At 40.8% G+C, this 15,608-nt stretch overlaps 1 protein-coding gene across 9 annotated transcripts in view; it reads left to right on the plus strand.

Annotated features, from left to right (window-relative positions):
* The window catches only part of KDM6A (lysine demethylase 6A), a 151,722-nt gene extending 141,697 nt beyond the window's left edge, over window positions 1-10,025 (plus strand). For 5 of the 9 annotated variants that reach the window (XM_082278261.1, XM_082278264.1, XM_082278263.1 and 2 more), the window contains 4 exons: window positions 4,866-4,992; window positions 5,922-6,092; window positions 6,354-6,432; window positions 8,329-10,025. In XM_082278261.1, coding sequence (XP_082134387.1) covers window positions 4,866-4,992; window positions 5,922-6,092; window positions 6,354-6,410 — 355 coding nt within the window. In that variant the 3' untranslated portion in view covers window positions 6,411-6,432; window positions 8,329-10,025. The remainder of the gene's footprint in view (window positions 1-4,865; window positions 4,993-5,921; window positions 6,093-6,353; window positions 6,433-8,328) is intronic. The other 4 variants (XM_082278262.1, XM_082278266.1, XM_082278265.1 and 1 more) reach the window with 1 other exon arrangement.
* Window positions 10,026-15,608: the final 5,583 nt, after the last annotated feature.

A 15,608-nucleotide genomic window follows, 5' to 3' on the forward strand; every position in this document is an offset into this window, starting at 1 on the left:
AGTAGGAATTTGAGTGCCTCCTTCCCTTTGCTCTTGTGAACAATGAATTGATTGATGTATAAAATGATAATTGAGTTTAGTGACATTTCTCATACGCATATTCCAAAATTCAGGAATATTCCAGGCTTCAAGCATCTGTAGTGATTTTCTTTAAAGGGTGCATCTTCAAGCAAATGTAAATCATATTGCAGCACCATACTGAGGTTGAGGAATGAATGAACATTTCAGCATATAACATAGGTTTGTCTTAAAGAAAGTGAGGGAATGAATTCCAAAGCATATTACTCATCATGAGAATCCTTTGGTAGCAACACTCTCTGCTTTGCCTGACTCTACCAAAGCATTTCTGAGCCCTTCTTAGTCTCACCAACATACTGAATCAAGAAGCATTGAATCCTTTTATTATTTGCCTTGAAATGGGCTTTAAAAGATGGGTAAGTTAACTTGTGAAAAAAAGGGCAAAGAAAAAGAGTGTCTTTTTTTCCCCCAGTAGGATTTATTGGTGACATCTGAGTGTGACACCTTTTTACAGTAGGAATTTAATTTAGGCTTGAACATCTGTTGCAGAAGGGTGGCATTGGGAAATGTTAAATTTGTAAGAACTGAGAATGTTGGAAGTTGACAACAGGGAGGTTTGTAGTCACTCTAAAGCTTGATTATAGGGTAGTATTTGTGTGTGAATACTTTCCTAAAATCTAGGAACTGATACTTAGGGTAAAGAGAGTATTTGCTGAAGGCCTGGCAGTCCTGCCCCTTCAATTAAGCAATTAGTGCTCATATTCCCAATGCCAGCTGTCATAAAAAGGAGAAGAGAAACCAAATAGTTAGAAATGAGAAACAGGGGAAAATGCAGGAGAGTGTGGGAGGAAGCCAAAGAGTCCATTTAAAAATACCAAATCCACAGGCTTCACTTTTATCTTTATTTATGTAAAATATGAATAAAGCCCAGCAGACATCTATTGTAAAGCTCAAAGGAGTTCTGGAATGTTCTTGACAAAATACGATTTTGATATTTTGGCCACTTGCATCTTGCATTTGCCATGGTTTGGGTTTAAAAGGAGAAAAATGTGACTGAGCATAGCATCCTTCTCCAAGAGAATCACTTAAAATGTTAAGAAGAAACACAGAGGACAAAATGGTAGTTTGCTATTGTCTTGCTGGCTGACAGCAGCTCAGCTTTTTCTAGCAAGAGACTCAAATTTTAGGTGTACATCACAAATAAACAGAGGTGCTGAGGAGCACATAGAAACTTCGGGCGTGCCTGCATTCGCTTTTTCCAATCTACTGAAACCATTTCCAGTTTACTTGGATTAAGCCACCCCCATCCAGGTCAGTTGTCAGCCAGATCTCAAGTTCCTGCTGTGGGTGCAGAGGGGAAAAGGGGGATGATCAGCTCTGGTTTGTAATGTCCAGTAGCAGCAGCCTGAGATAACTTTTTGTTGTGGTCACTCCTGTAGTTATGGAATAGCAGTTCCTAGAAATCAGTAGCACCACAGCCTGGTGTCTGACCTTGGTTTTGTAAACATACTGGGAATGCAGAAACCTTCATGAATTTCCTTCAGATAGGAAAGCAGTTGCATCATTTTCCTGTGGACTCCTTGTCTGCAGGAAAAACCATCTGGCCAGTAGCTGTTGTCCACTGCACCTGGATTTTTCTGGGTACAGAATAGAGACATTTGTGTGCTACATATATGTGAGTGTATACATGTGTATAAAAATGCTGGAAAAAAATGTAATTTTTGATAGAGCTGGTTGAATTTCATCTTGGATAGCTGGCTTCATTTGTCATCAGGAAATAAAAACAAGCGACACAGCTGTCACCTTTTTGCCAAGCACAGGTCTATCTAAAATAGCATGTCAAAGATACATAAAGTGTTCAGGTGGTTTGGACTTCTGTCTCTGAGGCTTCTTAGGTATCAGCATAGTACAAAAGATGAGCTCTTGGAAAAGGATAAAAACTAGCTTCTAATTCAATTTGAAAAATAAATACAAATACATCTTAGTGGGTTGTGTTGTGTGAGAGTAACCACTGCATAGGCAATAAACTAAAATTTGAGCATAGAGATAAATATTGGAAACAAGATTAGTGATGAAAAGAAATGGAGAGGCAGAAGGGAAAAAGGAATAGAAGGAGACTTTGCTTTTGGAAGAAATTTGATGCCTCGTTATATTTTTAGTTAATGTGCAGTTCAGTGCTGTCTTGCTAGATAAAAGTCAAAGAGCAAAACCTGAGACTTTCTCATGAGATGTTTTTTAAAGATTTGATTTTAACAGTAGAATTGTGAGCAGGAACACAGCAGAAAAAATGATTTAAAACTTGGCTGAGGGAGGACAACCCTCAAGAAAAGAAAAATTAACTGCAAATCTCTTAGATGGAAGCCAGAAGGACTTTTATAAATGCATCTGAGGAAGAGAAGAATTTTAGAGGTAGAGAGAACATAGTAATAAAGGCTTAAAAATTTAATTCCAAAGTAACTGAAATACTAAGTTCTATTACAGAAATAGTTTCAGAAATGTAAAAGAACGTGACTTGGGAGAAATTATTTTGCACAAAATCATGAAGCTAGGTGAAATACTTTTCAGTATCAGGGAAGATTTATTACTGGAAGGTACAAAGAGGTCAGTTCTGCATTTCCTTTGGGATGGTCTCCACACTTTTGAAAGGTTTTACTGAATATCTAAATATTCAAATGGGTTTATCACTGCCCTTCTAGAATAAATCAGGATTATGTCCATTTTTAAATCCTCTTCTGTTAAATATTCTAATTTGATTGGACATGATTTACTCATATCTTTATGCCATACCTGCAGAGAATTTGAGAGGGGAATGGTCTAGATTTTCTTCCAACTGAATTCTCGCTGTACAAGAATAAAAACAGGCCTGCAATACTAAAAGCTGACCCCACTGAACTTGCACACTGTCACTTTGCTGGGCACCTTTTTGGCTTTCTTAAGGCTTCCCAAACTTCAGGAAATTCTGTTGTGTTTCCACAGTGATAGTTTGCATCCTTTCTCCCATCCTTAAACACATGAAATAGTTAACATTTACATTTTCTAGTGCCATTTTACAAGGACCTGAATTTTATCCAAGGAGGGCAAGTTCACCTTCAAGCTGTTGTGTTCTGCTTTGTTTGCAAATTTGGCAAGCATTGCAATAGTGTTATAAGTGGGTTACATTCTGGGCAGTTCTTTTTCACAACTGTAACAATAGAAAATACTTTGAAAATAACACTTTGAAAAGACTTTGGAAGTCAGGAGTGGGGAACATTGGTGGCAAGTGTGCAGGTGTGCTTCCTGTTGCTCTTTGGAATGCCCAAAGATTTTTCCAGGTAACAGCAGAAGAGAAGAATAGTAGCTTTTAAGTTTATTTGAAATCAGGCTGTACTGCATAAATGCATGCTTTTCCAAAGTTACTGAGCTTGTCAGGAGCACAATAACCCAACACTCGAGTGAATTAATACTTAATCTATCACCTGTGGTTGGCCTTAACATCATAACTCACATTCACATCAAACTTGAAAAGTGTTGAAGGAGTTACAGCTTAATGAGCTGTATAATTTTCTTGAAATTTGGTATATGAAAATGTTTCACAGAGAAACACACTTCAGTTTTGTGTTATCCTTACAGTGAGGGTGTTAGTGAAGCCATAGTGAAGCCATTGTTTTTAGTGAAGATGAACAGTATGAGTGTAAAACAAGAGGAGAGTGTTTCAAAATCTTGAGATTCTGTTAACTACTTGGAAACGCATGAAAGAAATGTGGTGGTTTTTTTTAAATAGAGAATATATGTGTTACATGTTTCAGGCTTTAAAATTGGAAAAGGATCAAGTTGAAAACATTTGATAAGAACTCTTGAGCACTTTGTTTCCTGTCCAATGTTTGTTTTTACCCTTAATTTTTTTCAATTTTCCTTCTGCATCTAATGAGCATGTAATGTAACCACCCTGTGGAGGAGAAAATTAAAGGCTGCAAAGGCTGCAGCTCAAATAAATAGGATAGCTGAGAGCTAAAATTATTGTAAATAACATTGTAATTTAGAAATCTGGTGACCTATTTTGCCTGCTTTTTTGAAGAACATATGTAGCTTATAAAATGCTAGGAAACAAGTTACATTTTCTTGTAAGGAAGAGAACTGTATAAAATTATGACAATAAAATTATTTAATTTTTTTTGCCTTTACAGGGGGTATGACAGGGAATTTTGGATTTTAATTTGACATTTGAACAGTTCTTTTCTTCAGTCATAAAATAAGTTTTAGAATTATTTTTTGTGTTGATTTTTTTTTTCCTAATACCAACCTGCCTGGTTTTTTTTCCTTTTGCATGGGAAAAGATACATGTTCATAGATTCTATTTCCACTTTGTGGAAAGTGATTCCTGGCAGAACTTGGAGTTTCAGAAAATTTGGGATAATAAAGCTTAGTAGTGCTGAGGAAGTAACAGGGGTTTTAGGATGTTAAAAGTCCTTTGGATCAGGCTATAGTCACACAGAATGTAAACAGCTATGTTGAACTTGGCAGTTCAAGCTGACTTTTTGCTGACAAATTTATGGTTCAGAATAAAATACGTGGATTGCTTTTGAAAACACATTGTTCATTGTGCTTAAAAGAGCATTCATGTGTTTCAGTCAAAAATGAAAGGCACAGCCTGTTTGCAGGGCATGGGGCAGTCCTGAAAGAGATCCTTGAGCACAAGGTCTGACTTCTCCCTAAGCCATGAGTCCAATGATTCCTTCTAGGCAGCTGGTTTTGAAATCCCAGAGGAAGAGCAAGGTCCAAGTACAGGGTCTTGGAAGAAACTGAAGCCTGCTTAAGTCTTGTTCTACAGTTGAATGTTGAACTGAACACACAACTGCTTTTGGTTGCAGGTACTGCCTGTTAAGAACTCTCAAACAGTGTCAGACACTGAGGGAAGCTCTGATTGCTGCAGGAAAGGAGATTGTCTGGCACGGACGAGCAAAGGACGAGCCAGCTCATTACTGTAGCATTTGTGAGGTCAGTAAAAATGTGTTGAGCTCATCTACTCCTGTAATACTTATTTACATTTTTCCCTGTCTTTTGTTGTTGATGATGTTTAAAGTTTTCTTTTAAGCTGCAGCATCTGCTCTGTGCTGTAAGCACATCTTTATGATGCAGCACTGCCTTCCAGGAGCTCACCCAGATGTTTTTCTAGAGAGGCTGTGTTTTGCTGAAGGGTCTCTCACAGTACTTCCACAACATTGTTTTTCACTAGGTCGATTTTCAATTCTCAGTTATTATAAAATGTTGTTATCCCTTCCTGCATAAAATTTGATCTGCTGAGCTTCATTTTAAAGGTGTATCTGTCTTCATTTCAGAAGTCAACAACACACCCAGAAGAGAAAGTATTTAAGTCCTTTTTTTCTGCAGAACATACCTTTTGGCTGAAATTTTTAATTTTATTTCCCGTGAACAGTTGCTTTAAAGTATTGGATAATACTTTTCATGAAGCTTAAAAGAAAGTAACATTTTCCTACCCCCTGAAAATCAGTTTTCCTCTGACAGAGCCTCTTGGGCAGGATGAGCATGTGTGGTTCAGTAGTAAGGAAATAAATAACAAACTTCTTTAGCAGACAGTAAAAAGGAATAATAGGTATAATTGTTTTAAATCCCCACCTTACTGAGTAACCCCTCTTCAGCAAATGAATCCTGCTTTGTCAATATTGACACAAAGCTTTCCCGTGGCGCTGTTCATGCAGACATTCTAAGTGTAATATTAGTGGTTTTACACTGTTTCACTTCTCTGCCCGAGCCTTAAGAGAATAGATTCTCCCTGAACAAATCTAATTTTTCTCTTTGCATACACAGGGTAAGGTTGTAAATCGGGAAGAAAATGCAGTTTTCATGGTTTTGACTTTTGAAAAAATGAAATTGTAACGCTTGGTTTTCTGTTTCCTGTCTAATAGGTGGAAGTCTTTGATCTGCTTTTTGTCACTAGTGAGAGCAATTCTCGAAAGACCTATGTTGTACATTGCCAAGACTGTGCACGAAAGATAAGCACGAACCTGGAAAACTTTGTGGTGCTAGAACAGTACAAAATGGAGGACTTGATGCAAGTCTATGATCAATTTACATTAGTAAGTCAAATTAATAAGTGGGTGCATAAATACATTATTTGTAAAGCAGTTGTAGACTGTCTTGGTGCTCCGTTGTATGAGTGCCGTGGACTTTCTGATTCAAGTGGAGGTTTGGGTTGTATGTGATACTTGCAGAACAAAACCTGAAGAGTCAGAATTGTGTGAAATACTACAGTAACTTACTGCAGAACATAACCACTGAGTTTTCAGGAAAAGTATGATGTTACAATTCATAAAGTTGTGGCTTTAAAAATCCAATAGAGATCACCTGAAGACCATAACTGGATCAGATGGAGATGGGAAGAATCAGGACAGTGAAGCTTGGAGAAACTAGCACCAGGTTCAAGAGCATCTCTAATACATTGGTTGTGGTATGAAGTCAGTATAGCAGCAGAGCATCCTATGCACTCAGACCCTTCCTTCCCCTTCCCCACCCATCCCCTCCCAAATCAGCACTGTCCTTCTGCTTAGCAAGTGGATGCTCTCAAACAGTTCTGTCTCTTGGCTTGGGGCCTCCTTTGCATTTCAATTTAAAGCAAAAAGCCTCTTTGCCATTATAGCTCTGTGCTATATATGCCAGCCTCCTGCTTTGAACTGTGTCAGCACAACTGTCCTAACATTTCACCCAGGTTTCATTGTTCCAGGCAAAGATGGCTTTTTTTTGTAACCACGATGAAAGCGATGCTGGATGTATTTATAAGCCTTGGCTTTCTGTCGAAGGAGACAAACACTGGATTAAGTGTTATGGGAACTTCATGTTGAATTTAATACGACAGCCCAGTAAGGGCTGTGCCTTTTGATTCATTTCCAGGTGCTGCAGAAAACGTGTATTTAGTTATTTCATGTATTGGTAGCATGCCAAGTTGTGACCTTCTGAGTTAAGGCCTCGAGGTTCAGCAGTTAGAGGCTGGAGAGAGTGTGGGACCATATCCTCTGAATTTAATTCTCTTCATTAGTTCCGCAGAGCCTGGGTTGGTTGAACTTCAGTTCACACTTCTAGGAGGTCACTGTCATTATAGTCTGTGAAATGCTGCAATTTCAAAGTGATGGTCTGTTATAGAAAAGCATATAAATAAACACCTGTTCTCAGAAACTTCATCCAGTTGAGTGGAAATGGGGAAGAATGTTTCTGTATGGAGATGAGAGGGAGGGAGGGGTATTTTGTTGTCTGTGCTTATACATTATATAGGTAACAGTGATGATACTGTCCCTAGAACAAGGGTTCTCAGCCTGTGAGTAGCTCCTTTCCCCTCCAAAACCTAAGGCTGGGGCCCTGAAGGACATTGATAATTGTTGTTGTATGAAATTGGTGTGCCATTCATTTCTTTTAAAGGGGATACAGATGCAATTGGGAAGAGTCACGTATAAGTGACCTCTCTCAGGTGTAAGAGGAGGGTCAAGGTTTGTTGTAAATCACAGGATGAAGATAATCTCAACTGGCAAAGGTGCAATAGGCCAAAGAGAGACTGGGGTGAAGTACCAGGAGCAAACACAGGGATCAACCAGCATTAGAGTTCCATAGCTGGGTGCTCTGGTATGATCTAAAGTGTCTGTAAAGACTGTGAGCAGCTTCTTGAAGGGGTTCCACTAATTAGCAGGAAAAGAGGAGGAAATGCCATCAAAGACTCAGTACTTTGATGGAATGCCACAAAGTGCAATGCTGGGAAGCAGTTAGGTGTCTTCTAGACCTTGTCTCCTGATGGCAGGCAGGAACAAGACACCTCACTCTTGAGGCACTTTGTCCCCAATCTGAGATCCTTTCCACAGATACCTTAACCTCAGGGGGGTATGTTACTGTTCAGGTAGAGGGGAGGAGGGAAGAGGAAGCCCACAAGGGCTTTGGAGAGCCACAAATGGAGCATCTCCCCATTGGTAAACAGGTTGAGAATCCCTGTTTTAGAGTGTATAAAGATACATCTATACTGAGCCACATGCAGCTCTTTGCTGCCACAGTGGGACTTGTAGTGGCTGCTCACATCATATTAACACAGACATCCCCACAGCATACTCCAGTCTGCAGTACAGGCAAAATCTTAATGCAGAGTGTTCATAAAATACACATTGTATTTGAGTAACGTGGAAAAAAATGCCAGTATTCACTCAAAAGAGTCCTGAAGTGTAAAAAGAATAGTGTGTGTGACTTTAAACTCTCATGGTTATGGTTTGTGCAGGTCTTGGTTAAACACAAGAGTTTTACACCGTTGTAGAAAAGGTAATTTAATGTTTTCTCTTTCAGGCTCCTCCATTGCCATCCTCCTCATCTTGACATTTTTTCATGGACATTAAATGAAAACTTTTCTGATATTCAGGAAGTGACCCAGTTCTGCACCACTGATTTTTGTAGCTATCCCGTAAGGCTGCTGGCTGAAAGCTGTGTCTATGCAACCTTCCAAGTGCGGAGTGTCAACCAACTGGACAGGAGAGAGCACTGCCTCCTACTCCAGAACTCAAAACAAATAAAGCTCATCCAGCTGTACTTCAAAAAAATAATTCCATGTTTTGTATATATCTGACAAAACTGGCAACATTATACAGACTACTGACTTGAAGACCACCTCTTTTGTATTTCTCTGTTTCTGGGCTGATGAGTTGGTTTCATCCATTTTTCCCCCTTCAGAATTTCCCTTGGAAAAAGTACTAGCTTAGCTGGTCATTTCTTTGTAAGGTAGTTAGAAATTTTAAGTCTTTCTTTGGGCAACTTTTTTTTTCTTTTTTTTTTTCTTTTCTTTTTTTTTTTTTTTAATGTGAAGAGTTAGGTGATATAAATTTTTTACTGCTTTTATGTTTTTCTGTCTTGTTTTGAAACCATGACGGTTACACTTTTGGTTCCTAAATAAAATTTAAAACAATTAACAGCCAAGTCACAAAGATAAATGGGTTGCACATAGACTAAGGAATAAACTTCAGATTTGTGATTTTTGTTTCTAATCTTGATGTAAATTTACACTATTTATAAATACATATTTATTGCTTGAAAATATTTGTGAATGGAATGCTGTTATTTTTTCCAGATTACCTGCCATTGAAATTTTAAGGAGTTCTGTAATTTCAAACACTACTCCTATTACATTTTCTATATGTAAATAAAACTGCTTAGCATTGTACAGAAACTTTTATTAAAATTGTTTAATGTTTAAAGTTTTTCTATTGTTTGAGTTTTAAAAAGATTTTATGTACAGTGCCCAGTTTTTGTTCTTTTTTGAATCTGATTATATATATTTTATATATACTCTTGTGCTTGTGTATATATATAATATATATAGAAACTCGAATATAAATATGTGTATAAAGATTTAGAGACTAAATTTTTCTCGTTTTAAGTTTTACATCTATGGTAGATTTGAGGTGTCTACTGTAAAGTATTGCTTACAAAAGTATGATTATTTTTAAAGAAATATATGGTATGTATCCTCAAGACATAGAATGACCTTCAAACTGGTTTATTGTTAAATTGCACTTTTTGCAATAACAGACCAATAAATAGTTGCTGCCAAAATGTAGTAGTAGAAAATAAGTAACGGCTAAATTTTAAAGCTCTTCAAGAAAATACCAACTTTGACAGGAAGTTTGGCACTAGTTTTAGAGGAGAAATGAAGAAGATTGAGTTTTGGTGGGGATGTTCTCTAGATTTCAACCAAATTGCAACTTATATATTACAATATGTTCTATTAACAATTTTAAAAGTTAAGACGGAACCATCTTGGCGTCATTGTTGACCCCAAAAAAAGGACGTTGTTTTGTGGTATTCTATTGTATTTTCACATATTTTGTAATACGAATTCACTGGTAAATTTTTGAAGCACTAGGTTTATTTAGGACAAGTTTATAATATATCATTGTAACAGTTTGCAGTTTTAATGATGGTATTTATTTTAAGTTGCTCCTTTCTCATTAGCTTCTTGAAAACGCATTAAATCTAAATTTCAAAATTGATAGCTTTCTTATCGATCAGAGTTGACTGATGCAGAAGGTTCTGCATCGAACAGTTTCTCATAATTTCTCATTAGTGGGGTATGTTAGTGATTGCATTGTTAAATTTTTTGTAATCAATGTGAAGTGTTACAGGCACAGAGCATGTGGATAGTTCCTTTTGAACAAAAAGAATCGCCTCTTATGTTGTAGCTTCAAACAAAGGGTGTTTTAATGAAGAATCAGCACAGTTTATCTAATGCTGTTACAACAGTTTAACCACAGTTACAGCTGACTTTCTTGCTAGTTCCTATAGCACTTGGACAAAAGGGTGTAGAGATTAAAGAAAAGCGTAACAAAATGCTCTTGCCAGCAAAATTATCAACTAGCAGTTAGGAAGCCAGTATTTGCAGTTCTGTAAAGATGTAAGTCTCAGCTCTTGATAACAAACTCTACAAATCATAACTTTTTTTTTACTTATGTATTTTATGCAGTCATAAATATTGTAATCTTGACAAACCATGCTGCAGCTGAAAAGCTACTCCTTTAAAGTAGTCTTAAACCCAAATAAAAGCAAGATACACTTACCTCAACTAATGGTAAACAAAAGGTCCTCATTTCTCAGTGCTGTAAAAGAACATTGCTAATTAGGGAAAGACCTACTGTGCAGTAGTCAAAAGAGCTTTGTACCTTTCCTCCCCTTTGGAAAAGAGGATATGGCATTATCAAGGAAGAATATTCATATTTTGCCAATGAGCAAGTAGACCAAATCAGTAGAGCGTCAGGCAACGTTGCTCGTGCTTTTGGGAAGGTGGTGTCGTGAATTTGAATTGCTGCAGGGCTTTAATATTTTGCAGTTTCCATATTTTTTACTCATACTCTGCTCCCAGGTGATGGACAGTTCGGATCTATAAGCCGCTATGATATAGAATGCTTTTGTTTCATGTTACTAAAAAAACACAAGTTAATATTTTATCAGTTGTACTTCTTAAGAAGCACTTCTGCTGCTTCAGTTAGGGAGCACATGATGCCAAGTGAAGCATTTGTAATCTCTTGAGTTTTCCAAGCATTAGGAATTGGGCAGGGTGGGGGGAGGCTGGAGTCTGGAGCTGAAGGGAGGGAACTGGCTCACTTTCCAAGGAATCTTGGCCTTGGGGCCTTTAAGCTCCATAGCTGAGCCCTACTGCAGGTGGTTTCTGATTTGCTTGTGGCTACAAATTGTAGTAGCAGGCAGATTAAAGATCAAAATGTGAAAGGATGAAAATGGCCAAAGATGTGGCATTTGTTGCAGGAATTTTCAAAAAGTTACAGGCTGATAGAAAAATTATACTGTTAGGGGATGGATAAAACCAGAGATAAAAATGGGTTGTTAAAAAAATAGTAAAAAGTTGAATTACAGATAAGAAGGAATTAGAAATAGCAATATTTGCTACTGAGCTGTGGATCTGAGAACTGTCCTGGAGGAGCTTGACAAAAAGTGATCCCTTAAATGGGGAGAATAAATAGTTGTGTGTTTCTGAGCATAATTAAGTCCTTCCATAAATATACTCAACAGAGCATTTGATTTTAAAGCTTTCCTCCAGATACATAACTTGGGAGCAGTTTATCCTTGCTTTTTTGGAGAAGTCCTACCAGTGGTTACAGTTTAGAAGTAGTGATGTTGCTATCTATATACGAAATATTTAGATGAAAGTCACTAGAAAGTGAGAAGTATCTACTGACAGGAAATCCCAAAGCTTCCTGAATTTGTGTGGCAGATAACTTGTTGAACCTAAATCCAAAGTACCCTGAATCTGTGCCTTTCTAGGTGGAAGAAGGACTTTCCAATTAGCATTAAAAGGATGATGCTTTGCTTAAATGAGCACAGCTTATCAAAGGTGGGCCAGGCTTGGGAACTCCACAGCTGGTGATTTCCTGGCCACAAATAGATTTATTGGTTAGGAGAAGGAAAATGCAAGGGTTCAACCAAGACCACAGGGAAGAGGGTACTCATCCTTGGTTGCTTCCCTGATCCTGAGAAGGGGTTCAAATGTGTTACTCAGTGCAAGGGTTAGGAGGGAGTAGGATCTTTAAGCCTGAGCTTCCCTAGGTCAGAACCATTTTGTGTGGGGCCAGAGCACAGAGCCATGATGGGGCCAGCAGATGAGTGTGGTAGGAGAGCTTCCTGCAAGAAGGACTTGTCCATAAGAAGGACATGGAACTGTTGGAGCAGGTTCAGAGAAGGGCCAGGAGTTGACAAGGAGGACTGGAGCACCTCCCCTGTGGAGACAGGCTGGGAAAGTTGTGGCTGTCCAACTGGGGAAGGGAAGGTGATGTGGAGACCTCAGAGCACCTTCCAGTGTCCGAAGGGGCTGCAGGAAAGCTGGAGAGGAACTGTGTTGCCAGGAACTGTAGTGACAGGAGAAGGAGTAATGGGTGTAAATTAAAAGGGGGGAAATGCAGCTTAGAATTAGGAAGAAATTCTTCCCTGTGAGGGTGGGGAGGCTCTGGCACAGGATGCCCAGAGAAGCTGTGAATGCCCCATTCCTGGCAGTGTTCAAGGCCAGGTTGGATAAAGGCCTTGAGGTTCCTGGTCTGACAGGGGGGTGTCCCTGCCCATGGCTGGGTGTTGGGACTAAATGAGCTCTAAAGTCTGTTTTAACCTGTTAACAAATACGATTCTGTGATCTTCCATGACTGCTTTAGCCAGTGTGGGAAGAGGCAAAGGAATCACTCCATATAAGAGTGCATGGAGGAAAGGCTGATGAATGGGAGGATTTACCTCGAGGACGGGTCAAAAGCCAACCAGTGCTGCCTGTTGCCATTGTGCTGGTGCTGAGAGTGGAGGAAGGAGGGGTGCAGGTGATGCCCAGACAAGTTCAAGTGGAAAAGGAAGCTGAAGCTCAACCCTGGGCAAGCTCAGTGTGGGGCTGCTGCCCGAGGGCCCCATGGAGGAGGGCACAGGGTGCCAGGGACAAGGCTGCCAGCAAGGCAACAGTGTGGGCATGGGAAGGGCACAGGGCAGCCTTATTCCAGGAAAACAACGGCATTCCTCCAAAAAGAGGGGAGAGCAGGACATTTGGGAGATGTGGAACGTGACATTTTCTTTGCGGTGCCAGACACTCCCAAGCAAAGCTGAAAATGGAGGAGAGGGAGAGCAGCTGCTGGGCAGAGCCCCCGTGGTGACAGGGTACGTGGGGAGGGGGTGCAGCACAGTGTGTCTGGGTTAGGAACACAGGGACTGTCCCTGAGCCCCACAGGATCCGTCCCTTGTCACCACCGGTGGGAAGAACTGTGCTGTCAGCTGCTGTGCCCAGGAGGAGCAGTGCTGGCCTCTCCCACTGCAGTAAGGGAAGGGAGAAGGGAGGAGCTGTAGAGGTGAGGGGTGAGGTGCGTATGTCCTTATTTACTTTGGGAAGCCATAAAAACATACTGAAGGGTTGGAAGATGGGAAGAGGCACCTCACAGTGACAGCAGCAGGGAGGGCTCAGCTCCCAGCCTCACTAGGGCAGCAGTGTTGGTGTTTTACAGGTCACTGCCAGTTCCAGCTGCCAGGGGCCTTGTTAAAGGGTTAAAATGCCATTGCTGCTGCCCCTGCCTGGGGAACAGTGGGGCCGTGGGCACACATTGCAGTTGGGATGCTTGTGGAGCTGGGATGGAAATGGGTTTATCGTTGGAGCCCTCTGCCTCCCTCCTGTCCTTCCCCTGAGCTCCTGACAGGCAGTGGTTATTCTCCCACAGAAGGCAGCACACTCCCCTTTCTATTAGGATGGAGGACTGCTCTCAAATATTACATCCCACTTTTTTTTTTTTTTTTTTGGGTCTCACAGACGGTATTTTCAAGCTGTAGGACAGAGCAATTTAAAAGTAGCAAAATCCCAGGCAAGGGTTAATGGATGGGCTAATGGTTAAACAAATGGGCTAAAGACCTGACTGCTTTAATTCATGGAGCTGGAAGATTCTTGAAGGAGTCACACCCACACAACTCAGCCACTGCCAGAGTCCATGGGAGCATTGAAACGTGGCATGAGAGAGTTGGCTCCAAGTACATGCAAAAACTTTAAATCATTGAAAGGGTCAGGAGGGGACACCGACTGAGAGAAGAAGAAGCCTAAGATGTGTGCAGTGACGTGGCTGGGCTATCATTTCAGCCTTGTGGGCACAGAGAAAATGATCAGGAATAAAGAAGGTTTTCAGCCCTTTCCTCCTCTGTACTTTTCAGTACCAAATCAGTGGGAAACTGAGTAGTCCTTTGAGGAAACTGGGCTTTTCTCGTGGCAGTGGTCAGTCAGCTGTAGCTGTCAGTGCCATATGCTGAGTGCAACATGCAGTTCATGTCCTGGATGCTGCTGGAGCTTTAATCTGTTCAATTTTTGCATATGTAAAATTTAGGGGTTTGGAATTGTTTTTTTCCCAAAAAAAACCAACTTGTGGACTGTCCCACAGACTGACCTTCACAACAGTAATTTGAAGGACTTTTGTGGCACCTGGAGAAGGCTGAGAGTTGGGCAGGGGGTGCAAAGAGGGTTTGGTCACCTGTCTGCAAGCAAGGTTCAGGTGGGTGCAAAAATGACCTATTTAAGAAACAAAGTGGGCCTCAGGTAGAAGTGAGCACTGGCTACTGGAGAATAAGTGGATTTTTTAACACCCTCATTTGAGCTGTGAAAAAATCCAAGAACAACTAGGAGCCAGTCCCAGTAGCCACAGGTTTGGAGTTTTCTGGGGGAGAGCAGGGGGGAGTCTGGAGGGCATTTTAAGAGTAGTAGCACTGGGCAGGGTATCCAGTGCAATGTGATAAGAGCATCTGCTGTAGCTCCAGTAGTCGAAGACCTCCTTAAAGGTCAAAAGTCTTCATAGCTGGAGATCTGGAAATGTATACCAGGGGCTCAGGAACTGCTGGCAGGCTCAGGATGGACTTAGGGCTCTGTATTTATGTGCAGGACTTTGTCTTCTTGAGATGCCCGTGTTATCTGTGCTGTTAAGTGCTGATTTAGGGATGTATCAATTGCAAACAGAGCAGCTCTCTCAGCTCCTGTGTTGGGCACCAGGAGGAAGGAGGAGCAAGGGAGAGCTGGCTCAGCTGGCACAGGAGAGCAAATTCTTCCAGCGCAGCAGCTGCTCGAGTCCCCTGGACTGTGTGAACCTTTTGGGAGCACAGCAGCTCCTCACAGCTTTCCTTGAGTCCTGTTGGAGGAGAGGCCAGGGCAGGGCTGGGTGCTCATCCACATCCCCTGGGGAGGGCAGACAGCAGGAGCTGGGGATGTGTTGGAGGGGGTTTATGGCTGCTGCTCCTTAATACTTTGCCCATCTTTTACCTCCTGATGCTTCCCAGGCTGGTGCAACCCTGGAAGCCTGGTGAGAGCACCCAGGAAAGTTTGTTTTCAGGTGGCAAAGTGACTGTAATGATGCTGGAGGAGGCAGCCCAGGGATGCTGATAGGGAGCCATCAGATAAGGGTGATACCGGATACCTGGCGGGGAGATTTAAAAATAAAAAATTGGTTTCAGTGACAGGTTGATGGGGTATAATGTCACTGAGAAATAGCAGTGTGAGCTCACATGTTTTGCATCAAAATACTGAGCTTTGGCCAAGAACCAGCCCACAACTGATCATGGGCAGATGGACATCT

This window comes from Coloeus monedula (assembly GCF_965178545.1).
Source record: "Coloeus monedula genome assembly, chromosome: 3".
NCBI lineage: Eukaryota > Metazoa > Chordata > Aves > Passeriformes > Corvidae > Coloeus > Coloeus monedula.